The 27,927-nt window shown below is 43.1% G+C and overlaps 1 protein-coding gene across 1 annotated transcript in view; it reads right to left on the bottom strand.

Annotated features, from left to right (window-relative positions):
* Nucleotides 1-27,474, bottom strand: part of MTMR12 (myotubularin related protein 12) — a 71,852-nt gene extending 44,378 nt beyond the window's left edge. The window contains exon 1 of the mRNA XM_012640537.1: nucleotides 27,370-27,474. Within this exon, the coding sequence (XP_012495991.1) occupies nucleotides 27,370-27,450 (81 nt within the window). The 5' untranslated portion in view covers nucleotides 27,451-27,474. The remainder of the gene's footprint in view (nucleotides 1-27,369) is intronic.
* Between the last annotated feature and the right edge of the window lie 453 nt (nucleotides 27,475-27,927).

Below are 27,927 nucleotides of genomic sequence, written 5' to 3'. Positions count from 1 at the left end.
TAAAGAACGATTATTTTTGACAGGTTCTATCATTTTTCCCCGAGGAGAGAGTAAAGTTATTCATTAAATTCAAGCAGCTTTCGGAAAAGTATAGAGATCATCTTGACTGGTGGTTGGAATTCAGTCCAAACACTGGAGCAAGCTTGGAGAAGACTAGCCTATTGTTATGTCAGCAGAAGGAAGTTATATGATCCAAAACTATCTACATTAACTCTTTAACTGGTTAGTAAAATTCCTTCGTTACATCCAGAAACAAAACAATCAGGAGCTATCTTTTAGGATTCTGTCCTACCCAACCCCACCACACTCCACCTCCCTACACTACTTACTGTTCCCTGCTCTTGCAACCTCCTGGACTAAACTACCTCCTCCCCAGTCAACTGCATGGGGAAACTAAGGATACATCCATACATTGGGCTAATCATTTTCTCTCTCCTATTAATTTGGCTAAAGGGCTAAGAGATGTCAATTGACCTTGCTGCTTAAACTAGAGACTTGTAAATTTGGCTGCAAATATGGAGAAGCAGAGAAAGCTGTTCTGCACAGAACAGAAACATGAAGAGGACACAAGAGATAAAAGCCATAAAAGCCCGCCTCTCGGCCACACAAATAATGGCCTGGACTCTCATGGCTTCCCCAGCTTTTGTGGGGCCCAACCACATCTTTGATCCACAGTTCCATGAGTCACATCTGTATCTTTAAAATAAATTCCCCTGTTGGGATAAAATAGCTAGTGCGGGTTTCTATTAATTGTCACCAAAGATATTGACTTAGGTCAAATGCATCGATGATAGAGAAACCACAAATGTCACCCAACATGTCAATGTACAACAAAGCTAGAGCCACAGGATTAGGGACTAAGGTCACAGCCACCACTTCACAAGAAAAATTGGCAGAGAAGAGTCAAATGTCAGACGTAGCATCTACTGGCTCAAGTGTGTGGCTTTTAGGTAGGGTGAGGATGTATGAGGCCTCCAAACAGTAAGGCCCTCAGAGGATTTTGCCATTATCCAGCTGATGACAACACCCCTGAATGGCTTTCCTTGGCTGCTACCACCACATTCCCTGCATGATCTCTCTGGGTGTAGAGGCACATACCCTGCCCCACCCACTCCAAACACATACAAAGTAAAGCAGAAAGTGACTTAAAAAACTTAAAACAACAAAACAAAAATCCATCATTCTTAGACTTATCATTTCCAAAGCTATATATACACGTTTATACATACACACACACGTACTTTTTAAATTTTGTTTTAAAGCAGAAGATGTTAGCTTCAAAAGACAGCTGAAGTCTGCCACATGATCAGGGAGAAGCTCATTCATAAGAGACAAAGCTAATTTAAATGAATCCTTAACAAGCGCTAGGTCCTGGGCACTACAGGATAAATAGAAGATAGATAATACCGGCACACTTTTACAATCATAATCTGTAATAAAAGTATTGACATGGAGCTACAGGAGCACAAAAGTAGAGCACCTAACTGTAGGGAGACCAACAGAGGGGAGAGAAGTGAGGGGAGACTGTCCAAGCCAGTCCTTATAGGGCTCCATATAGTGGCTCAAGCGGAATGTGCTGGAGTTCAGTAAGTGGACAAGCAGAGAGAGGACGAAAGAAAAGAGAAGGTGCAAACACCCAGAGGCAAGTAACATGAGAAGTGAGAAAGATGACTGGGGCTGGGTCACAGCCTGAAGAACTGTGTGTGCCATTTTGAGGAGTCTGGTCTTTATCCAGTTGGGAACAACTGAAACATTTTAAGGGGAGTGAATTAAGCACATAGTATTTACTCCCTTCAATGAACGTCTTTCAGAAAAAAGCACAGGACTGACTCAGGTTCCCGGGTGGGTTCTAGCCTACAAAAAAACATCAGGAGGATCTTGGGCAGGTGTCCTGGCTTCAGTGTCCTCATCTGAAAGAATGGAATTAAGGGCTATATTGCCCACCCCATAAGACGATGCGTAGGAGAGTCTGTGCAAGGTCCAAATTATGTGGAAGTGAGTCTGTGTCCAAAAAGGAGGAGGGTCCTTGGTGGCTTTCCCTCACTAAAAACAGGAAGACTCTGGTAGACCCACTCTCTCCATTCCAAACCGCTCACTCAGAGCTTGTAAGCTTACTTTCAGAGATGAACACCAATCTATCATACTAGAGCATTTCCTACAAGAAAAAAAGGCTGAGGACCTTTTCCCACTCACCCTCACCTTTGTCAAATGCCCCAAAAGCTTAGTATACATTTTTCATTTTAAAAGCACTGACTCCTCTTCTTCCCTAGAATAATGCTAAACATGCTTTAATGTTGGCACCATGCGGCTGACAAAAAATCGATCTGACAGAGAAAAGAGAAAACTCAAAAAGCAACTAAGTCATCCAGGAGCCACATATTTTATGAAGCAAGTGGTAATTTCAACACTGGAAGGGGATGACAGAAAAAACACCAAGATTCCTAACAGTGCTCAACTCCCTACTAAAATCCTCACCATTCATCAGACTTCCTTCAGCATTGCAGACAGGGAGAGGTCAGAGTAACACAATAAGATGTATGCTGGTGCTGAAAAGCCAATGTCTCAGAAAAAGTAATCTAATCATCACATGTATGATTGTCACCAAAGATATTGCATCGATGCCCCTACCTCAAATGCCACTAAATAAATTAGAACAAACCTTATTCATCCAAAACCTGGATTATACAACAAACTCACCTATTTGAAATATCGAAAATCTTAAGTCAAAAAGGCTTCTGAGCAGTAGTAACAGCTGAGTCTAACTTTGTGCTTAAGATCAAGGCCTCCACAATGTTTATTTAACAGGCTCACCTCCCACCTCAATTGTAGGCTTTTAACTCTAATGACAACTGCCAACATTTAGTAAGCTTCTATTATGTATCAGATAAGTACTCTTCATTAGAATCTCATTAATCCTAGCAACCACTCTAGGACAGGCATACCTTGTTTCATTGCACTTGGCTTTGTTGTGCTTCCCAGGCAGTGTGCTTTTTACAAAAAAAGGTCTGTGGCAACCGCAAGTCTATCAGTGCCATTTTTCCAACAGCATGGGCTCATTTCGTGTATCTGTGTCACGTTTTGGTAATTCTTGTAATAATAATCTGTTAGGGTGATCTGTGATCAGTGACTTTTGTTTTATTTTAAGAGACAGGGTCTCATTGTTGCTCAGGTTGGAGTGTAGTGGTACGACCACAGCTCACATTAACCTTGAACTCTTGGCCTTAAGCCATCCTCACACCTCAGCCTGAGTAGCTAGGACCACAGGCACATGCCATCATGCCTGGCTAATTTTTTTAAATTTTATTTTTTATAGAGACAGAGTCTTGCTCTGTTGCCCAGCATGGTCTCAAACTCTTGACCTCAAGCGATCCTGCCACCTTGGCCTCCCAAAGTGCCGGGATTACAGGTGTGAGCCACCATGGCAGGCCTTGACCAGTGATCTTTGATGTTACTACTGTAAGCATTCTATGGCACCACAAACCATGTCCACATAAGATGGCAAACTTAATTGTCAAATGTTATGTGTGTTGTGACAGATCCACTGGCTGTTCCAGTCAATATGACAATTTTGAAATTAGGCCAGTTAATAACCCTTCAATGGCCTCTAAGTGTTCAAGTGAAAGGAAGAATTACATGTCTCTCACTTTAAATCAAAAGTCAGAAATGATTAAGCTTAGTGAGGAAGACATGTTGAAAGCTGAGACAGAAAAAGTGAGGCCTCTTGTGCAAAACAGCCAAGTTGTGACTACAAAGGAAAAGTTCTGGAAGGAAATTAAAAGTGCTACACCAGTGAACACAAGAATGATAAGAAAACAAAACATGGCCGGTGCGGTGGCTCACGCCTGTAATCCTAGCACTCTGGGAGGCCGAGGCGGGAGGATTGTTTGAGCTCAGGAGTTTGAGACCAGCCTGAGCAAGAGCGAGACCCCGTCTCTACTAAAAATAGAAAGAAATTAATTGGACAGCTAAAAATATATAGAAAAAATTAGCCGGGCATGGTGGCGTATGCCTGTAGTCCCAGCTACTCGGGAGGCTGAGGCAGTAGGATCACTTGATCCCAGGAGTTTGAGGTTGCTGTGAGCTAGGCTGACGCCACGGCGCTCACTCTAGCCAGGGCGACAGAGTGAGACACTGTCTCAAAAAAAAAAAAACAAAAACAAAACAAAACAGCCGTACTGCTGATATGGAGAAAGTCTGAGTGGTCCAGATAGAAGATCAAATCAGCCACAACATTCCCTTAAGCCAAAGCCTAATCCAGAGCAAGGCCCTAACTCTATTTAATTCTATGAAGGCTAGAAAGGTGAGGAAGCTGCAGAAGAAAAGTTGGAAGCTAGCAGAGGTTGTTGTTCATGAGGTTTAAGAAAAGAAGTCATCTCTACAACATAAAAGCGCAAGGGGAAGCAACAAGTGCTGATGCAGGAGCTGCAGCCAATCTAGCTAAGATAACTGATGAAGGTGGCTACACTAAACAACAGACTTTCAATGAAGATGAAACAGCTTTCCAATGGAAGAAAATGCCATCTAGGTCTTTCATAGTTAGAAAGAAGTCAATGCCTGACTTCAAAGTTTCAAAGGACAGACTAGCTCTCTCGTCAGGGACTAATGCAGCTGGTGACCAAGTTGAAGCCAATGCCCATTTACCATTCCAAAAAATACTAAAACTACTCTGCCTGTGCTCTATAAACGGAATGACAAAGCCTGGATGACAGCACACCTGTTTACAGCATGGTTTACTGAATATTTTAAGCCCACTGTTGAGACCTACTGCTCAGAAAAAGAGATTCTTTTCAAAGTATTACTTCTTATTGACAATGCACCTGACACCCAAGAGCTCTGATGGAGATGTACAAGGAAGTGAATGTTGTTTTCATGCCTGCTATTACAGTATCCATTCTGCAGCCATGGATCAAGGAGCAATTTTGACTTTCAAAAGTCTTATTATTTAAGAAATACATTCTGTAAGGCTACAGTTGCCATAGACAGCTATTCCTCTGATGGATCTGGGCAAAGTAAATCGAAACCTTCTGAAACAGATTCACTATTCTAGATGCCATTAAGAAAATTCATGATTCACAGAAGGGGGTCAAAATAGCAACATTAACAGGAGTGTGAAGAAGCTGATTCCAGCCTTCATGGATGACTTTGAGGGGTTCAAACTTTAGTGAAGAAAGTAACTGCAGATGTGGTGGAAATAGCAACAGAACTAGAACTAGAAGCAAGCCTGAAGATGTGACTGAACTGCTGCAAGCTCATGATAAAACTTTCACAAACGAGGACTTGCTTCTGATGGATGAGCTAAGGGTGGTTTCTTTATATGGAATCTATTCCTGGTGAAGATGCCGTGAAAGCTGTTGAAATGACAACAAAGAATTTAGAATAGTACATAAACCTAGTTGATAAAGCAGCAGCAGCGTTTGAGAAAATTGACTCCAATTTTTAAAGAAGTTCTACTGTGGGTAAAATGTTATCAAACAACATTGAATGCTACAGAGAAATCGCTCCAGAAAGGAAGAGTTAACTGATGCAGCCTACTTCATTGTGGCTTATTTTAAGAAACTGCCATCTGGGAGAAAGGATGGCCCAGTCATTAAGCTAATAGGTGCTGGAGTCTGATGAGCCTGGGTTCAAATCTTAAAGAAAAAACAGAAATTGACACCAGCCACCCCAACTTTCAGCAACCACCACCTTGATCAGTCAACAGCCATCAACACCAAAGCAAGACCCTCCGCTAGCAAAAAGATTATGACTCGCTGAAGGCTGAGATGATCGTTAGCATTTTTAATAAAGTATTTTTAAATTAAGGAATATACATTTTTTAGACATAAAGCTATTGCACACCTATAGATGTTTATACAATATAGTATAAATGTAACCTTTTTTGTTTTCTTTGAGATCGAGTCTTGTTCTGTCACCCTGGCTAGAGTGCAGTGGCCTCATCATAGCTCACTGCAACCTCAAACTCTTGAGCTCAAGAGATCCTCCTGCCTCAGCCTCCTGAGTAGCTAGAACTACAGGCTTGAGCCACCACATCCAGCTAATTTTTCTATTTTTAGTAGAGACGGGGTCTCGCTCTTGCTCCTGAGCTCAAGTGATTCTCTTGCCTCAGCCTCCCAGAGTGTTAGGATTACAGGCGTGAGCCGCTGTGCCCGGCCTAAATGTAACTTTTATATGCACTGGAAAATATAACTTTTATATGCATATGTGTGACTTGCTTTACTGCAATACTTACGTTACTGAAGTGGTCTGGAACTGAACCTACAATATCTCTGAGGTATGCCTGTACTAGTATTACCTCCATTTTACAGATAAGGAAACTGAGGCTCAAATAGGTTCAGTAACTTGTCTGAGGTGTTATAGGAAATACAAGTTATTAACCAAGAATCAGCCCAACTCTTGTTTAATTCAGAGCCCACATTTTTCACGGCTGGATACCCGTTCTAACAAACATGGTTTCCAGTTTCCTACTGCAAGAGAGACATTCATTGTAGCATCCATTGCTTCTAGCAGGAAACTCTTACTACAAAACTCATTAGAACAAATCAGAAAAGTTCCCCGAAGAGAACTGTACTTCACATATGAGGATTTGCCAATACAGTACAAAAGCACATGGAAGTTAAAGTCAGCTACCACTCCTGAGGATCTGCTGAGAGCAGCCTGGTCATTTTCACTCACTGGTTCTCAAAAAGTCAATTCTCTGGATTCTTACCAAGTTCACATTCAGAGTGTACATCTTCTCAAAAGTGTGATGATCCTGGTGCACCTTAGGAGAGGCAGAAAAAGGGAAGGGCCCTGCCAGAAAGACCTTGAAAAGAACTGGGGGTGGGGGCGGTCCAATGAAGCTCTGATATGTCAAAATGTTTATAAATGCTCATTTCAATAGCTTTGAGTCAAAAACTGGAATTGTTGTTCTTAGATTAATTTTACCCAGCCAGAGGGGCAAATTCCAAGAGGCAACATCCCTAAAGGTTCCAAAACAAAATTTCTTTCCATTGCATTTGGCATCAAAGTGCTAAAAGGACACAACACAGACATTTCATTTCCTCAAAGTTGCCCTACTTTTCTAGAACGAAAATTTAATACTCTTTGTTTTTTCCACTATTAATAAATAGAAAATCTGAGGGAGAAAAAAATGTATTCCCGTATTAGGTGGGAATCCATGTGTATCTTAAAACAAAATTTATTTTTTTTAAAGCAGAAAGTTGTATTTTTAATAGAGTATAGTACTAATAATTTAAGTTTTTTGTCTTTCCCCAGGTCTCTTCAATCTTCTCTCTGAACGTGTAATAAAAACAGAAACAATTCAAACTTGGAGGTCACAGTCCAAATCCGGCTCTGATACCTACAGGCATGACCCAGGGGCATGTCATTTAACCTGAATGAGCTTTGGTTTTTTCCTCTGTAAAATGGAAATAACATTAACTAATATGAAGGCTGTAAGAGATATCCATGTAAACACCTGATACGTGTACCCAGTAACAGGACTTGTTATAATTGCTGGACACAGTAATGTCCGTGCTTCCTACTGATTTCCTTTCTTTCATATTCTCCTTTCCTCTCATGCGTAAACAAAGAAGAGTTACAGGCCGGGCGCAGTGGCTCACGTCTGTAATCCTAGCTCTCTGGGAGGCCGAGGCGGGCGGATTGCTTGAGCTCAGGAGTTCGAGACCAGCCTGAGCAAGAGCGAGACCCCGTCTCTACTAAAAATTAGAAAGAAATTAATCGGACAGCTAAAAATATATAGAAAAAATTAGCCGGGCATGGTGGCGCATGCCTGTAGTCCCAGCTACTTGGGAGGCTGAGGCAGAAGGATCGCTTGAGCCCAGGAGTTTGAGGTTGCTGTGAGCTAGGCTGGCCCCATGGCACTCTAGCCCGGGCAACAGAGTGAGACTCTGTCTCAAAAAAAAAAGAAGAGTTACAATTAGTAAAATTCTGTCACATAAGTATAATAAATTTTACTTCTCTCCCAATCCTGTTTCTCACATTAAATTGATTAATTGAGGGAGGTACCTCAATTCTTTTTTCTGTGAATCAGAAACTCCTGAAATTAGTAACACCCCAGTTGGCTCTAATTACATCAAACTTTGATTATCCAGGAATGTCTGAAGCCATGGAAAAAGAAATGATACTTTCTATTAATAGTATTCATTTTCTAGCAGCCCACCATGATTTAGGTCATTATGCATCTTACCTTTTGCAATTGAAAGTACTTTGAACCCATTACAAGACCCAAAGAGTAGACTAATGGCTTTCTTAAGAGAGCAGCACATCTGAGGAAGGGCCTGCTCAGGCATGCTGTACAAAAGAAAAGTTATCTCAATTGCTGATTTTATTTAAAGTAAATCAAGTTGCTGAAAGTCAGTTAACAAACCGAGAATAAAAACCTATCTATATAAGCACTGGAGCATTGGAATTTAAGGTGCCATGCTGTACTCAACCATCACTAATACCTAATCCTTCTCTGGTTAACACTTCAAAAAAATTATAAATATACACTACGCAATTCTTATAGATAATCAACTCAAAAAGTACCCTCATCACCACCACCACCAACTGTACGCACCCCCCCCATCAAAATATATAACATCAGTCCCAAGAAAAGAAATTAATCTAGAGGACTCCAACAAATCAGAGTGTACGAATAGGAATTATAAAGAAATTCTCCCTTCAAAAAAAAATGTTTAATTGAAGTTTTCTTTCAATGTGGTTTTCAGAAGTTACCTGTTTTGGTGGTGGAGGGGGTAGGAAGGACAAAACAGAGTGTATTCACTGGCAATGTCTATAATCTCTTCATCCCTGTATTTCACAATCGCTTTTCAAATTCCACAAGAAAAGTGGGTACAGGGCCATGCCTTAGAGGTTGAGAGGTGAATAATGATGAACATTTCTGGAGCCATAAGTGGCAGCTATGATTTAAAGGGCTTTATACTTATTAACTCATTTAATCCTCACAGCAGGCCTTTGCAATAGTTATTATACCCCCAATTATCTCCATTTTACAGATGGAAGACACCCAGCTAGTACATGGCAGACATGGAAGTCAAACTCAGGTATGCTGGCACAATCTGTGCCATACAGTCTCTTCTGTGAAAAGAAGGAATGAAGGTAAAAAGGAAAAACAAGACAGAATGATCAGTGAAATAACTGCTAGACCCACCTGAAATCAGGTCAAAGCAAGCATCACAGAAAGTGCCCAGAGAAAGCCTAATAGAGTGTCGCAGAGAGGCCAAAGGAAGCTAAAGGGAAAAACAACAACAACAACAAACACCTACACCCCATGAGTAATGGATCTAAGTGACACTGGCCAGCTGCATGGGGAAGAAACCTGGGGCTTCTGAACACCAGCTGAGTTACCTCTCATGACTTATTCCACTGGGTCCTAAGTCTAAGGCATAAGTCTCTGATTGCCACCCCAACCAACCCTGGAGAGTTCAATGGGAATCTTCTGACTCACCACGCTCCAGGAAAGGCTCCAAGCATGAATAACGCTGCTATGTACTGTCTGGTCAATTCTGTGTTTCCCTTCAAGCGTATATAGTCTTCAGGTCATCCTGAGAGCCCCCCCTTTACACTTCCTCCCACTTTACCCTCAATATCCAATCTATCACCAAATTGTATCCATATTATGTTTAAATAGATCTAGAACCCACCCATGGTCCTCTCTTCTGCCCTCCAGCACCACCCTATTATTATCCCTCACCTGAACCCCTGTGATAGCTTTCCAACTGTTTCCCTGCATCTTTATGAGCCATTCTCCACCCTAAAGCAGGAGCGGTCCTTTCAGAACACAGCCTGCTTTGGCTTAGTCGTGGAACGAAGACTATGCCCTGACATGGCCTCCAAGGCCCCGCACAGCCTGGCCCAATATGTACCTGTCTAATCTGGTCTCCTACCATCCTCTTCATTCTTCTGCGTGTTTGGTCTTACGGGCCTTCTTTCAGCCTCCCATACCTGCCTTGCTTCCCTCCCATCTTGGGTGTTTCATAGGCAAGTCCTCCTGCTTGGAATGTCTTTATTTCCCCGCTAGGCCCTGTGAATTTTGTGTATCCATCAGACACCAGGCCAGGGGTTATTTACTTAGGGAAGCCTTCTCTGTTACCAGGTTCTTACAGCCCCATGTATCTCTCCCTCCTAACACTTGTCACAATTGCAATTTCGTGTTTGTTTATCTAATTATTTAAGTTGATCTCCCCATCTATTATAAACACTTTGTGGGCAGGTCTTTGTCTGAGTTTTTGTTCATCATATGTCCCCAGAATCTAATATAGTCCTTGAAAACAGTAAATACTCAAAAGATTTTGTTGAATAATTTAGTAATGACTTTAAGTAGTGAGAGGTTTTAAAAACACAACACTTTTATATAATTTTAAATTTCCTAATCAGTTGATTTGAAAATAAGCAGGGACCAGAGAAATATATGGGAGATTAAGACACAATAGCTAAGTTTGGGCACTAATGTGGATGTCATCACCAAATGCTCTAATCACATCGTAAAGTACTGGAGAAGAAGAGAATTCCTCTAAAGACTGCCACGTATGTGGTATTAACAGAAGGACTATTACTCGTGAAGCCCGTCCAGAAAGAACTGCAGCAAAGCCACAGGAGTGCACAGGCCTGGTATATCCCACGATTTCACAGCCAATTCAACCAGCGTCCGATGACAGCTGTCTATGAGCTATCTCTATTCTCTGGGATGGTAGGAGCTTCTTAAACCATCAGCTGGTTTCAGAGATGGGCCTAGAGCCCCCCTTAAGCCTCTGTTCCTTCAACTCTGATACTTCCTGCCAACTGCCTATAGCAAATGGTGACAATCTGACTTCTGCAGCTGTGAAATGTAAGAGAAAATTCCTCACTGACTCCATTATCATGTTCAATGTGCAGGAAAAAATATATAGTAGGAAAGACATGGTTCTTTAATAATCAGGCAGAACTAGTTTTCTGGTTATGCTGACAGACTCTTCTTGAAAACGAACTCATCTGAAAGTTAAGCAAATTTCCAACAAGCGTATCAGTTAAAAATGGCCTACCTACTTGGTACAGCGTCTCTTGCTACTCCACATGAATTCAGACAAAGCTTGTTATTATGGCACAAAAGAAAGGCAAAAATTGCTGGCATTGAGATCACAGCATGTCCAGATTTTCAAAACTGGGACATCTCAGTGGCCTAAATTCAATTAAAATAGAGGCACGACACACACGAAGAGCTGCTCTGTCAGAGTGGTAGGATCAGAGCTGGACTTTTTTTGTTGTTAATTCCTTGTTTCAATGTTTACTCCAGTGTTACGGCTACTCTTTTTATTTGTTTGTTTTAATTTAGAAAGAAGATAAAGACATGAAAAATAAGTCTTCCAGTCTCTGCAAGTTTTATCCCACAGATCAAAAGGAGCTAGCGACATCTGTTCTGGGTCCCACTGCGAGTATCAACAGTTCCCAGAACCCGCAGCTGCCACTACCCCCACATCATCCGAGAACTTCTAAGAACCTCGCCCAAGCTGAGCCAGAAGCATTCCCATTCTGGCAATGTCTAGGCCAGACAAGATACGCAAATTTGAGAACTGCCACCCATTCTTAAGCAAGCTTATGGCCCAAAGGAGACACACCTACTGGAACCCACATCATACAGCTGGCTCAGCACTGAAAAAGTTGTCAATCTGATCTCTTCTCAGAACTATGTCACTGGGAAGGAGTGGCCCAAATCACAAGGTTACTATGAGCCTGAGTATGTCAAGTTGTATGTCTGATGACTCAGAGCTGCAAAATGACCCATCTCTAATATACATCAATTCACTTCAACAAACAGCTCCTGAATATCCTAAATACTAAATGCTGGGGATAAAAAGATGAATAGGAATTGACTTTCGCCTGCATGAAATTGAGATGAAAAATCATTGCAATACTGGGTAATCAGTGTCATAAGTACTAGAAGCCTACAAAAGATTCTATCTCTACACATTATCTCATTTAATCTCACAGCTCTGTTCACTACCATTATTGTTCTGATTTTAGAGATGAGGAAAATGAGACTGAGTCAGGTTAAGAGAAGTGGGCCTCAAGCCTTGATTTACCTGACTAGAGCCGTGTGCTCAACCACAATCCAACCTGCCTCTCCCTGCTGACTACGTCCTCCTCCTGGACACTGTCTCCTCCCCTTGAGTTCACACGTTCTCTCATTTACTGAACGATTGTTTCTTATGTACCTACTCTATTCCAGGCAGAGCAAACACAGGAGTGAACACAACATACAGCTCTTACCCTCCTAGAGTACGTGGGAGCCTGACAATACCATCAGCATCAATAAAGATGGGTACTACGTTAGAGGGTGTACAGGGTACAACAGGAACACAGCAGAAACACCTGGCTGCATTCAGAAAGGGTCAAAGAAAACTGCTACTCTCAGAAAGCGTCATTTATACTAAGACCTGAAAATGAGCAGACATTAGTTCCAGAAAGAATTGCCAACACTCCCCGGCTGCTCTTGCTCCAGTCTCCTTTCTGGACAGGGTCCTCTTACCCCCCGCAAGCTCTGTGTTCCCTGGATGAGCTCTTCCACTAAGGAGTTTCCACAGTTTAGGCTGATGACACCCAAATGGCTCTTCACTCCAGATCTGTCTTCAGAGCTCTAGACCTGGATACCTCAACGGACTCCTGGCCACCTGCACTGGAATGTCCCTCGGATCGTTCAAATTCATTATTTCAAAATTAGCTCATCAACACCCTCTCCCTCCCAAACCTGTTCCTCTGGGCTCTGGGTCAGGACTGACCACCCAGAAAGCTGGGAGTCTTTCTTAGCAGCCCCAAACCCAACCACATCTATCCACCTCTGCTGCCACTCTCTGACTTCAGGCCACCATCATCTCCCACCTTGCATGCTCCTGATTGCCAGTCTCACTGCCTTCCTCTGGCCCCCAGTGCACCCACAATCCACTGTCACCAGTCCTGTCCATCTAACTCACAGTTAGGCTCAGGTCCTCTGTGAGGCTTTCTCTGCTCCAACCTCCTTCTGTCAGAACAGCGAGGTGCCCCTTTTCTGGGTGCCCAAGTCAAACTCTGCACATGCCTTCATTATACACTTTCCATGCTGTGCTGCAAGTCTCTTCCTTGTCTGTCTCAGCAACCAGTAATGCAAACTGAGGGCTCAGGCTGTGCCTTTATAGATTTTTAGCTTCAACTCTTAGCACATAATTCCTGACAGATAGTAAATTGTCAATAAGTCTACTGAAAGAATGGATACATGAAAACATACAAACGGACAAGTAATTTTTGATCCTGGTCATATTCTTCAATCCTAGGCATAGTTCTTGAGAGAGTAAAGAAATTGCTCTATTAAAAATTCCTAAGTATATGAATAGTCCTAGGTATTACTGAACTATTGTCACATGCCTCCCTTAGGTGGCTTCTGAAATACATTCCGGTCTCATCCACAGAGTAGGGGTATATTCAAGGTCAGACTTTAAATCTGGAGCCTTCTTACTGAGCATACACACTAGAGACTAAATGCATTCATCTACTATCTGGTTCTAGGAGGCTAGAAATCAAAATCAGATTTGTTTCCTGAAGCTGATTCCCAGGGGCTGCTGGTTGCCCACACCTGGCCTGAGGGCGTGGCTACCTCAGAGCTCCCAGATGAGCAGGCTCATTCTCCCCAAGCCTCCCAACTCCAAAAGCATGACAAGGTGGCAGCTCTGCTGCTGACCACAGCTGTATTCCACTAATTACATACCACCTTTGGCAGTTACAGGCAACAATTACACTGACAATAAACCAAGAGAACAGCATCTGAAGCCAGGGAGGCAGACATGCAGTAAGAGGCTAACTGACAATCTCTGTCTGGTCTCAAGGTAACAGACCACATACACAGAGCCAACCCCACCCCGTACCTGGTCTTTAAGTACTCTGCTGTTCACTCATTATGCAAATCAGTTCTCAGCCTTAAGAAGTACAGGTCAAGTTTCCCTAACCTGAAAATCCAAATCCAAAATGCTTCAAAATCTAAACTTTTTGAGTGCTGATGTGATGCTCAAAGGAAATGCTCATTAGAGCATTTGGGATTTCAGATTTGGGGATTAGGGATACTCAATCTGCATTCATTTCACAGAGCTAGTTGGAAACAGAGCATTTCCGACTGAGCATCTACTACTCACAAAGATGTATGTCTAACTTAAACACATAAAAATATAACTTGTTGGAGGTTTTACCACAACCACTTTCACATGTCATATGTCATTTATCTTGACCACAATCTGTAAGGTGTTTTTTATCCCCACTTTATAGGTAAAGCCAATGAAGCTCTGAGCGTGCTCAGGTTCACACAGCTAAATAGATGGTGAAGCCAGACTCATTATCAGGAGTTCTGACACCAAGCTCAGTACTTTTGATCCTTAAACTTTATGTAAAACCTTTATTAAGATATCATTCACGTGCCATACAATTCACCCACTTAAAGCATTTTAATATAATGTTTAATAATATCAAGTGTTGAAAGGGTGTTCAGTATTTTCAGAGCTGTATAACCATCACCACAATCAATTTTAGAACATTTTCATCATCCCCGAAAGGAAGATTTTAAGGCAAAGTACCTCATGCGAAAGCTGACCCATTATTCCCCGCTCATCTCCCCATCCATGCCCAACACTGCCTCCAACCCCAGGCAACCACCAATCTCAAACTTTTTTCCTATCACAAAGTAATACCATCAAGTGTCCTGTCAACTGCAACAAGTCTCTGGGGTAGGGAAACAGGAAATGACCTTTGACAGTGAGCTACTCTGACAGCCACGCAATACTTACTCATTGGCCATTCTAAATCCTTTCGCATTTACATCTACTGCTTTTTTCCTGACCTCGGGTTTTTTTTTTTTTAAAGGAAGAGAGTAACTGCTCATTAAGATGCAACTTAAATTCCTTACTCTGTTTTGACAGCTCATCATTTACTGAAGGGCAGTGAAAGCATTACTCATTCATGATTCTTACAAAGATCACTGTCACCAGGCATTCGCTAGGCCTTTAAACAATCCAAACATCATATCGAATGCTCTCTAATAAGAAAAACTCATGTTAGAGAAGAAATGTTAAGACCCAAATACCAGTGCAAGCCTCAGACCCCACAGATCTGACCTCACCAAACAGTTAATTGGTTTGGCTCTCTTATTCTCCGTGAGCCACACCCAACAAAGAGAGGGTCTAGTAGGGAGCTGTCTCAGGAAGCAAAAGGGCAGCCAGAGACACACCACAGGGGAAGAACTGGGCTTCAGGCATCCATGACAGGTCACTGGTTTCATAAACAAAGTGCCATAAAAACAGCTAAAAGGAATACATAAAGCAAAGCACCTCATGTCAAAGCTTATTATTGGGGCATAAAGTCTGAGAGTAGAGGCTGGGTATGGGAGCTTATGCCTGTAATCCCAGAACTTTGGGAGGCCAAGGCGGGAGGATTTCTTGAGGCCAGGAGTTCAAGAGCAGCCTGCCCAACACAGCAAGACCCTGTCTTTATGAAAAATTTTAAAAATTAGCTGGACATGGTGGTGCATGCCTATAGTCCCAGTTATTTGGGAAGCTGAGGCAGGAGGATAGCTTGAGCCTAGGAGTTCACGGCTACACTGAGCTATGATCAGGCCACTACCCTCTAGCCTGGGTGACAAAGCAAGACTGTCTCCCAAAAAAAAAAAAAAAAAAAAAGACTGAGAGTAGAGTCAGTGATCACATTAAAGGCCTATCATAATTCTCAACCTAAGCTCCAAATCATATTCACCAGGAGAAACAAAAAAGAGCCTCTGAATGACACTCCCACCAGCCACCTTCTAAGGTCCTCTCCTGCAATGAGTCCCATGTGTCACCGAGCCCAGGGCCACAGTCTATTCAGCACTCTGTGAAGCCACCCTGAGCTCCACAAGGCCACACTGAGTGGCTGGCACAACAGCCCTGACCTCAAGGAGCTTACAGTTCTATTGGAGAAATAAGCCCCACAGACATGTAGCAATTACATACAAGGAGTAGAGAACAAATACTCAACTGCATCACCAAGAACCCAGAGCTACAAACAACCTGTACCACAGACAAAAAGAAAGGGTGAATGCCAGTTATGAGGAGGACTTAAGAATGCAAACAAGCTAAAACGACAAGAGCACTAGATATTGCTGGGTGTTTTCAAACTCTGCTCTTCACACCCTTCTTTTTTTTCTATTTTTGGGTTTCCTATATGATTTCATTTGAAAGGGCAGTTCTCAACAGGAGATGAGGGGAGATCAGTTAGCTGAATGTGTGAACGAACGCAGATTCCTACTGCAGATGCCCCTCCCCAGGGTGTATCCTAAAGGGTTCCTTGAACAAAACATGCTTAAAAACACCTAATCCAACTCTTTTTAAGTTGGGAAATGAGACCAAATGAGGTAAAGAGGCTCCCTCAAGGTCACACAGAAAAGAAATAGCCAGAGCCCAGGCCTCCCAAATCCAAGATAATGCTCTTTCAACAAAACCAGAAGCAGGTAGGATCTTGAGTGAGCCTTGAAAGCTCGACAGGATGTGGATCATGGAAGGGGCAGGGGAGTAGAGGGCTCTTGAATGGGAGAATGACACTCAGCAGCAGGTGGCTGGCCGTGGTGTGGAGGTATCTCTGGTGTGGGGCTATCTCGCAGAGCAGCGGGAGGTGGAGTGGCCAGTTAAGGTCTTGCAGTAGGTGGTCTCAGCACAAGGGGAAGCTAGACAGGGGGTGGCCATGGAAATGAAGACAGACCACCACAGAGGCCTCCACAAAGGGCACCCTGGGAACTGCAACTGGTTTGGAACATGGGTGACTAGGGAAAGACGGTGGGGATGGCATAGCTGGGAAGGCTGACTTAAAAGGAGAAGGAAGCCGAGCTGAACTGGAAGTCTCAGTTCTGGACTTACCACACTGCCCAAATCCCAATCCTTCTAGAACCCCTTGAGATACAAGGGAAGACACTGTTATGGGAGGACAGAAAGGAAATACATGAAATCACTCACTGAAAAAGAAAACTGTGCAGGAAGAGAGGCCTTCTGGGTAGGTATGGCATAGTCCTAGAGAAGGACAGCACCCCTGGCTCCAGACACATACCTCGAAGAGTACCAAGGAAGAACATGCTGGAAGGGAATGAGGTCAAATTAACTCTTGTCACCATCAGGACCTGTACTGGTAGCCCAAAGAACAAACACATGAACACACACACACACACACACACACACACACACACACAGAGCTGCAGCTTCTGGGGTGGTGAAGAATAAAAGGAACTACAATTAACCTTTAATAAACACTGACTACATGCCAGGTACTGTGTTAAGAGCTTTCCATGGATTGCCTCACTTAAGACTAACAGCAACCTTATAGGCTAGATACTCTTATTATTATTCCCATTTCACAGACAGGAAACTGAGGCTCAGAGAAGTTAAATACCAAGCCCAAATTCACAGTTAGCAAGTAGCAGAGCTCTAATTCCAAAGCCATGCCCTTAACTACCACATTATATTGAAAGTAAAGATGGCTGTGCTGGGATGCATACGAGTGCCAGTAGAAAGGTGTCAGGTGGCAGTTATGGGACTATCATTGTCTTATAATTTGAACTAATGGATGTGACTAACAGCAGCTGCAGAGACACATGGCATTGCAATCTGTGCCTCTCCCTCCACCAACTCCTCTAGAACTGCTCTATAAACACTGGGTTAGTTGAACAGTTGGGAGAGCCCTGGAGTAGAAAGATAAGAGAAGCCAGGGGACAAATCAGAAGGAGCTCATGGGCTTACTAAGGCCAGACTGACCTAATTGAAAAGCAGTATGTCACAGGAAGAAAGACTCCTTAAAGAATCTTGGAAAAACGCCTGCATGTCCTAGCAGTAACCCTTGGATTTTATTCCTCAGGACTTCTCTGTCACACACGTGTGCATGCATCTTATATAAGGCATGGGGACAGATGCTCCAACCACCCAGTGCCAACGCACCTGTGAACCTTTCAAGTTGTCCCTCTTGCCTGCCTGGTACATTATCCCTCCCCTCCCACACCAAATCCCACTCTGAGGCTGACCTTTCCAAGTCCTACACAGCCTTTGCATGAGACCAGATGCTGCCGTGGGTTTTGTAGCTGGGCCTCCTCTGTGCCTGCAAGCATTCTGGTGACCTGCCATCTCCCCGACAGAATGTGAAGCTCCTGAGTACAGACTGTTTCTTTGGATTCCTAATTCTGACAGTGTTTAGCAAATGGTAGGTACACAAAAATGTTGCTCAAATAATCTTCCAGTTCAAGTTATTATTATTAGTAAGAACACCTGGCAGTTGCTGAGTATCAGCCCTGTGTCAGGTCCTGAGCTGGATATACATGGTTTACTTCTTCTCATCCTCAAGCCTGCAGGGAAGATGCCTATTCACATGTTACAGGTGAGAAGAAGCAATCTCAGGAAGGTGAAGTCATATGTCTAAGGTCATCATCAAATAGCTGAGCCAGGATCAGAACCTTCCAGAATCAAAGTCTCTTCCACAGTGTTGTGACACCTTATTTCCATCCCCAAACTCCTAGTGATTAGTTTATTCCTCAGCTGTCCCTCTGTTACAGCACCAGCCACAGTGACAGCCACACCCACACTATGCCAAGGACCTGTCCTCACATACCCCAAAGGGCCCGTACCCCTTCTCTGTCTGCCACCCAGACCACATCTGCCATACTTACCTAACTACTCAGGTACTACTTATAGGTACATAAGGGGTCCTCCTGTCACCCTTTTAGCACAGATCATTTTTACTTAGCAGGTAGCAGATAGCAATCATTAAAACAAAAAGGGAAAAAACAGCTAGTTTTCCAGAGAGTAAAGCAACATAAAGGGATTAGTTGGGCAAATGAACATGAAGCTAAACTAGGCAAGCAGGGGTGGGGTGGCGGGGGGGATAGTGCAGACAGATGACAGGTAGGTAGGTAAGTATGGGGTGACAAAAAGAGGGGCCAACAGATCGTATTTGGAGTCAACAGAGAAGGCCCCAAGCATAAACATGGAACCCAGCCCAGAAGTCCTTGGGAGATAAAACATAGGTATTTGCTGATGCCAAACAATTCATCTCTGGGACCAGAGCCCTCGACTCTCTTCTTTAACTAACAAGATGTCCAACACCACAGACTGGCCCACTGGGGAAAGTGCTATTCCTAGTGGTCTGCACAGACAAGAGGCACATATTCATGGGGAGACCAAGAGTGAAAGGGAATCATTATTTCTCCCAAGTACAGGGACACATTGGGAAGTTCATCTCAAGGAATTCAATTTTACATCTGGAAAAAACAGTACAAACATAGGAGGATTTTTAATTTGAAAAACTGGGCTCATTCACTTCAAGGTATCCTCAGGTTACTTTGAAACTCTCTGAACAAAAACAAAAACATTGTTTGAAACTGGGGTTGACAATCAGAAGAGAGAGGTAGTCTTCAACATATTCTGTCATCGTGGCCAGGGATTCCCTTGCTCCCACCCATACAGAAGCCATGCCTCTCTTATGGCTGCAACACCTCCCTTCCCGAAAAGCAAACAACTGAAGGCTTAGCATGCCACTTCTGAAAGGCTGCCCACCAGCCAGGTCTACAGGAAATGATGAAGGACAGGGCACAAGAGAGAAAAGCGATGACTATTATTTTAAGAAAAACATTTAAATATGAAATCAAAATAGCATGACCTTACAACTGCCTTTGAAATAGATTAACAGAGTTATTACCATCAGAGACAATTTGATTTTACTTACTCTAGTTACAATTTTACTTCACTTGATTCACTCATATCTTAAGTGAATCATTGAACAGATGTGATACATGGACAAAATTTAACCACTGACACTCATTAGAAATGAGGGAAGAGGAAAAAGGAATAATAAGTCCACACGATGAAACTAGCAAAATGTCAAAGGCCTAATGTTAATAATGATAAAAGGCAACAACTAAGCATTCTCATTAGTTTGGAATTTTAAATATAATCAAATCATTATCAAATGTATAAAGGAACTAAGAAAAGAGGAAAAGAAACTTTTAGAGATCGCAAAAGATATTCTAAGAAAGAGTTACCACACAATGAACTTTCCTGGCATGATAGCCTGGCAACAATCACAAAACAAAATACTCCATGTTTTTTAATACCTTAGCTGGAAAGATTTCTGTACTCTAAAGTTAATAATTAAGCACTTTCTGAAACCATCCAAGTGGCTCTGACCAACAACTTCTGAATAACACAATAACCCACATATATTAAAGGCTAACTACGTGCCAAGTATGCTAAGGGCTTTACATGCATAATTACGTTTAACATTCACAAATGTTCATATATGCCTATTGTATAAAATGAGTATTATTATTTCAATTTTTCAGGTAGAAACCGAGGCTTAAACTGACCTTACCCACAGATAGTATGAAGAGTTACTGAAAGTTTTTGCTTTCCTTAGAGTTGTGATACACGAGGTATGCACAGGCGAAAAGAAGGGAGAGAGGCCCTAGTGATCTTTCCATCTGACAGCTTTACCTCCCCCCAGAGTCCCTCTCCATTTTTACCTGCCCTCTTCTTCTAAAACAAGAGGATTAGAGGTTAAAAGAATAATTCCAGTTCCATGCTACCTCCCAAGCTTTCTCAAGAGGTTTATTTTAAATGGTTCATTCTAAAGACTTAGAAGACATTTTTACATGGCGCCCATCCACCATAAAACTCACTTCATTGAGAGTAAACTTAGGGTACTGGGCTGAGCCAATTTTGATTTATCAATGTTCCTGAACTTGTGTTTGATAAAAACTCCATCTACCCATGACATCTACCTCTATTTGTTAAACCTCATGTAGATTCCCACAGGTAGCTACGGTGGGCATAATCCTAACAAAACCAAAGTCTCAGCTTGAGCCCTTTTCTGAACCCACATGTTCTCTTGTCAAAGGCTGCAAACCCACTGCCCTCCTTGTCCTCTCAAAAAAAAAAACCACATCAGAAATCACAAGCATAACTTGGTAAGAAACTGAGAGTGGTTCTCTGCTGGAAAAAAAGAAACTCAAGGTATATACTCTACCCATATGGATCAGCAGTACCATCTTCAAACATGATAACAGCATGCAGGTATACATTTTTATACATATTACAATCGCAACCATATGAGACACACATCCATGGACAAGGCCTAGACATACTTAAAAATGGGATCATTGCTTTGGTTAGGGTATCATAGTAAGGTAATTTTACTTTTCTAACTTCTAAACTCTGCAACTTTACTACATGGTCTTTATCATAATAAGGCATGCATTTTTATAGTTATAAGATTTTTTTGGCCCCTGAAAATCAAATTCTCTCTACAGCACACCATCACATAGGATGGTTTAAGTGCAATTATTACAAGAATATTCAGCATCCTGTTGAGGATGCACAGAAAAAGATTTAGAACTTAAAACTTCTAAGTCCCACAGTCTAAGATTCTGACAGTAGCCTTGACTTTAACATTGGAGATGGAAGTAGGGTGCAGAAGAGAGTCTGGCTCTAAGGCAGTGGCTGTCCCTGTGACAGCTGTTTGATCAGGCTGCAGGAAGTGTTGCTTGACAGAGCCTCATGATGCCTTCTGATGCTCCATCTGCAGAAGTTGTGTGGTGTTGGATCTGACCCAGGGAGATGCCGCAGGAAGTACATGCAGGAGAGAAAAAGCAGAAGCTTTGGACAGATCATCAGGCTAAAGCCACAGCTAAGAAAGTGATCTTTTTAGGAAGAACTTTTAATGTCTTTTGATGGCCTGTTAAATCATTATCAATGACCTCCATGCTTAAAGGAGAAAATTCTGCTATTAAAAAATTATTTGGAAATGGAGAAAAAGTTATGAATTCTTAAAAAAAAAAAAGCAATGAATCTAGCCTTTACTTTTAAAGGTATTTTTATTGCCAAGACTGAGGCAGGGGGTCTGTTTTAGGATATGCCAATCTCTTCTTGTTAACATCCATTCACCAAAGTCATCAAAAAATCACCTCAACAAAAAATCACTCAATAATTTCATCTATTTTGTAGACTGACATATCCCCACTCAATACCTAGAATAATACCTAGTGCTGAGTAAGTATCTGTTTAACTAATTAACTGTATCTTTGGAAAACATCACCTCTAGAGACTAAAAGAGCCAAGAGGTCCCTGTATCTGCTCAGCAGTCATGAGGTTGATAACCTAACAAAAGCTAAGGAAGAAAATGCTAAAAAAGAACACCAGGAGAAAGCACTCTAATGTGCAAAGGCCAGTCATGACATAAGCATGTTTCACTAATAATATTCCTTACATTCATAAATATAAGAGAATGGGCCCTGGAGTCAGACTGTCCTAGTTTAAACCCTGGCACCAACCCTTGCCAGCTATAACCTTAAACAAGGTACTCAGCGAGATGCAGTGGCTACACCTGTAATCCTAGCACTCTGGGAGGCCAAGGTGGGAGAATTGCTTGAGCTCAGGAGTTTGAGGCTAGTCTGAGTAAGAGCGAGACCACGTCTCTACCAAAAAGAAAGAAAGAAAAAAACCAGCTGGGCATTGCGGTGCAAGCCTGTAGTCCCAGCTACCTAGGGAGGCTGAGGCAGAAGAATCGCTTAGAGCCCAGGAGTTGGAGGTCACAGGGAGCTACAGTGGCGCCACCGCACTCTACCCAGAGCGACAGAGTGCGACTCTGTCTCAACAACAAAAAGAAAAAAAGGCAACTGAAGACCCCTTCTTACAACCTCCCACCCCTTAAAAAAAAAAAAAAAAAAAGAAAAGAAAGGTGTTTAACTTCCCTGAGTCTTAGTTTCCACATCTAAAACAAATGGCAGGTAATAACAGCATTCACTTCATACGACTGTTGAAAGGATGAAATACAGCTACTTCTTGGGACACAGAAGTAGCCTAATAAATATTAGTAATTATTCATTTTTTATTTTGCATATACCCACAGTCATATCTCTGGGAAGAATATATAAGTTTACTTCTCCCCACTAAAAGAAATTGTCTTAAATGAGGACTAGGCAATAGAATGCATTCTTTTCCCTGAGGGATAAATGAAAAAAAATAAAATCATATATATATATTTTTTTTTTTTGACGCTTCACAATCTTCATCTCTCTTTTTGCCTTTTCTTCCCATGTCTACATAAAATCTTTCCTGAGCTCCCGTAGGCCTGGCTTAGCCACTGGCACTGCTGGCTCTTGGGAGGCAGTTCTTATCTCTGTTCTGCAATAACACTGTGGCCCAGGGCAGGACATTTAACTTTGTAGGGCCACAGTTTCCACATCTGTATAATGAAGAGTACAGTGGTGGAGTAGATGATCTTTAAATTCTTTTCCAAATATAAAAATCCATAAATAAGTAGTTGATGACTATTATTAGTACATTCACATCAAACACTGACCAAAATTCTTAGAAAGTACATATTAATCCTATTTGGAATACCACACAAAAATGAGCATAAGTACAACAACACTCTGAAAGCTAAATTTTGCCTGGTCACTTATACAGAACACATAAGCACCCTCAAGCTTTTATTTAAATTAACTTCCTTACCACAGTGGAATGGGCTCCTATTAATGCAGAACTTTCTCTTAAGACTACCTAATGGTCCTTTATGTACAAACTTCAGGGTACAGTCACTAAGCATTCTAGTCATTATAAATTACCAAACCAGTGCTTATAATTTCAAGGTAACTGAGCAGAGAACTGATAGTTTGGAAGAATCAAAATTGTCATTCAGCATCAGAGAAGATGACTAAGTAGAAAGCCATTTAAAACTCAATTACTTTCTTTGACTCTTTGTGTTACCTAAATTTTTCTCACTGTGTTTCTGTAGAGGAAGAGAGGTCTAATTTAAAACGACATTGTGGGCCAGGCATGGTGGCTCATGTCTATAATCCTAGTACGCTGGGAGGCGAGGCAGGAGGATTGCTTGAGCTCAGGAGTTCAAGACCGGCCTGAGCAAGAGCATGAGTAAGACCTCATCCCTACTAAAAACAGAAAATATTAGCCGGGCGTAGTGGAGCTCAGGAGTTCAAGACCAGCCTGAGCAAGAGCAAGAGTAAGACCCCATCTCTACTAAAAATAGAAAATATGAGCCAGGCGTGGTGGCATGTTTCTGTAGTCCCAGCTATTCGGAAGGCTGAGGCAGGAGGATCGCTCAAGCCCAGGAGTTTGAGGTTGCAGTAAGCTTACAATGATGCCGCTGCACTCTAGCCCAGGCAACAAAGTGAGACTCTGTCTCCAAAAATAAATAAAATAAAATGACATTGTGGGTTAACAATTGACATGGAAATATCTTTACCATATACATTTTTGGTGAAAAGGGCAGATTACAAAACATGACCAGCAATATTAATCCCATTTTGGTAAAAAAATCATACATATATATGTACACATAGACCTGATAGAACATACTTCAAGTTGTAAGTTTATAATTTTTCTTTAAAATTTTTTTTGCATATCTGTATCCTATTTTTCTACAATGAATGCTTATGCCTTCTGAAATATAATCCAAACAGGCATCTCATTTAACAAGAAAGCTGGATCTGGCACCCAAACTATAACCAGATCCCTCCCTAGAGCACAGCTCAGCATCCCTCACAGAGGCACTGACATCCTTCCTTCCATGTGCCTGGGGCTGAGCTGGGGTGGGGGTGCTAAGATGTTTTAGGTACCAGCCATCAGGTACCACCAAGATGGTCTCAGATCCCTCCCTTGTGTTCACCTCAACCTTCAGAGCCACTGGCTTCCCACTTATTAGCTTTACCAATTTGTAACCCTCTGAGGAGAGTTTGCAAAACATGATCAAAGGTACTAAATTCTGGTTCTGGTTTCTAACTGTCACATTCACTGATTTAGGAGAATCTATAACAGAAGAATCTAGGTTACTCTGGCAGAGATCCAATTTTAAAAGTTGGAGTTAACTATTGCCCCTCATTTTAGGCTGCCCAATGCTGGTTCTTTCCGATCATAAGGAAAAAAAATAAGCTCATCATGTTTAAAAGCATCATCTTCAAATACTAGCACTTTTGTTTTTACCACAAAGTACTGACTCTTAACAGATTCTCTGGTATATTAAAGGCCGCCAGCATCGAACATTCCAAGATCTGATCAGCCAAGAACAAGCTTATCTATCACCAGGTGGAGGTATCATTACATTATAAGGCGTAAAGGTTGTTCTGACACCTCAGTCATCTACCAACAAACAGGTGGTAAGGAACTATGATTTCCCACCTAGTAAAAGCCATACAAAGATAAGTGACAGCAAGACATATATCAAAGGCAGTAAAGATGAAGGCAATATGGGGGAAAGGAGAATAGAAAAAACAGAGGACAATCTTCAGAAGAGTGTTCTAAGGAATTCCTCCCACTGGGTGAACCAAGAGTTTACCAGACCCAGGGCTATCAGAGGCACAAAGCTACACTTCAATGCTATTCACGTGCATTTCCCATAGCGTGATATCTGGCAAAAGCTATGTACTTAAAAATAAATTGCTTTTTCATCCCTTCCTTCCCTTATCTTTTAAAAAACCATCCACAATTTTGATCAGAACCTCATCCTCTGTTACAAAATGTGTTAAGCCAAACTACAACAAAGAAGCATAGCGTCTGCACAGCATTATTTTAATGCAAGAAACTAAAACTGCCAACTATAAGGATCTGAAAAATGTGCCCACTTGGGGCTTATTTTGGAGCTGAACCACTCCCTTCACTAATTATGCCTCAAAGGAAATATATCAGGCACTGTGGGCAAAGAGGGAAAACAAGTCTAATTACAACATGTGCACTTGGTGGATGAAGAATTTGCACATTCTTGAACTCTGGCCATATTTCAGAGACTTTCCACTTGTAGTTTAATCTCAATGAAGAGGAATGGTTAAAGATCAGCTGCACTTCAACTAGGACTCAATCAAAAAAAGACATAAAGAGAAACTGTCCACATTACTTACAGGTGATACCACAAGGGAGGCCTACTAAAAATTTCAGATAACCCTGACCCCATGTATCAACTGGTAACAGAGGAAGTGGTTTGTATTTTTAAATTAGGACTAAAAGTAAGACCCATTTCAAGAATATTCTCCACTGGAGAAAACACATCTTGAATTTAAAGAAACATATGCAAAGGCTTCAGGCCCCAGGAGGTCTTACAGAAGCAGTCCCTGATCAAGACCTCTCATCCATAGCCCACCTGCTTCTGCCTTACATAGGTGGCATCTGAGACAATGAATTTGGTAGTACTTCTGCTGGAGAGAGAGGCAGAAAAAACCTTCACAAATCCCAAATGAGAAGGCATCTAATTAGGCATATGGATTAAGAACCACTCAAGAAGCCTGCAGTCAGCATGGCCTACAAGTTCTGATGTCCCTAACCTCCTCCCCTATAACTCTCCCCTTCGCCAGTGGGCCTCTGACACTCTGGCTTCCTTACCTCTCCTCCAACCCTCCACACTTCCACTCCATGGCCTTCACGGGGGCTGTTCCCTCCTCCAGGACTATTCCCTCAGACCCCTTATATTTTCCAGTCTTGGCTCAAAATGCCACCTTAGCGAGGAGGAAAAAGTTGTCTCTTCATTCTCATGACACTTATCGCCGTCTAATACACCATATAATTACTAATGTGTCATATCTGTGGTTTACCCTCCCTCCCCCTCAAATAAGTTCCAGGAGCAAGGGGATCTTTGTTCTCTTCACTGATGTATATCACAAGCGTTTAGAACAGTGCCTGACAACATGGAGTTCCAAGAGTATTTTCTGAATGAATGAATGAATGAACTTCTTGACAGTAAAATTCCAGGAGGACAGCGAGAGGGTGGAAAGGGTAATGGTGAGGGGGTGAAATGAAAGGGAGAAAGAAACGACAGAGAATTCACAAGGAAGAGGCGGAGGCTGGCTGAGGCCAGGGCCGACCCACAGTTTCTCCTCGCAGTGCTGATGGGAGGCGGGAGTAGGTGCACCGTATCCCTCCAGCGGCATCAAATGGCACTTAGAGAGCTAAGACAGGCGAGCTCTCAAGACTCACCGAGAAAGTCCAAGGTTAAAACAGACCCGAGAGGGTCCCCTCTGGGGCCCCGACCTCCAGCCCTTCCCCTCCGAACAGTGCCCACAGCCCCAGTTCCCCTCCAGTGTACCCAGGGGCGTCCCGGGTCCCAGTACCTTTCGGGATTCGGCCCCTTCACCTGGTCGCCAGCAAGCTGGGCCCTGCGTTCCGGCCACCTGCCTGCCCACCCCGGGGTCCCCACCCTGGCCCGCAGGGAGGCCTTAGCGCGCCCCTGTAGCCTCGCTCCGCCCGCCTGCACCCGGCACAGGGCCAGAGGCGCCCCGCGGCCCTTCCCCCGGCGGGGAAGGGGCTCCCAGCGCCCCTCGCCCGGGCCGCTCTAGCCCGACGCCCCGCCCGTGCGGCGCCCCCTCACCTCAGGGCGCACGTACGACACGAAGGAGGGCTTGGGCGCCTTGGTGCCGCCGCCACCGCCAACTACCCCTTTCCCCAGCATACCGCCGCCCCAGGAAGCAGCGACGCGCGGGAACAGAGGCGGCAGCTCGGGCTGCAGCTCCGGCAGCGGCGGCGGCCACCAGCACTAGCGGCTGGGGCTCCGCCCATCCCCAGGGCCGCGGTAGCCGTGGTACCGCCCGCATCCGGCTTCGCCGCTGACACCGCGAGCCCCGCCCAGGCCCGCAAGCCCCGCCCAGCCCGCGCGTCTGCCCAGCGAACGGAGACCCAACAGCCAGAGGCCACGCCCCCTCCCATTATGGCAGGCGGGTCTCACCCGCTGGGATTTGCAGCCTTCCTGCGGCAAAGCCCGCCCCCCCTGCGTTCTCTGATTGGCCAGATGCGCTGCCGGTCGAGCCCCGCTCCAAGCCTCTACTTGAATAAACCCGGAGAGATGTTTCCTCTAACCAATCCAGAGAGCGTTCTCTCGGACTTCCTAGCTATTGGATAACGAGGATTTCGCCGTCGTCCAATGATCCTG

Source organism: Propithecus coquereli, unplaced genomic scaffold, assembly GCF_000956105.1.
Source record: "Propithecus coquereli isolate 6110/MARCELLA unplaced genomic scaffold, Pcoq_1.0 Scaffold154, whole genome shotgun sequence".
Taxonomy (NCBI): domain Eukaryota; kingdom Metazoa; phylum Chordata; class Mammalia; order Primates; family Indriidae; genus Propithecus; species Propithecus coquereli.
Note: the sequence above shows the minus strand (reverse complement) of the source record. Positions and strands in the feature narration are given on the sequence as shown.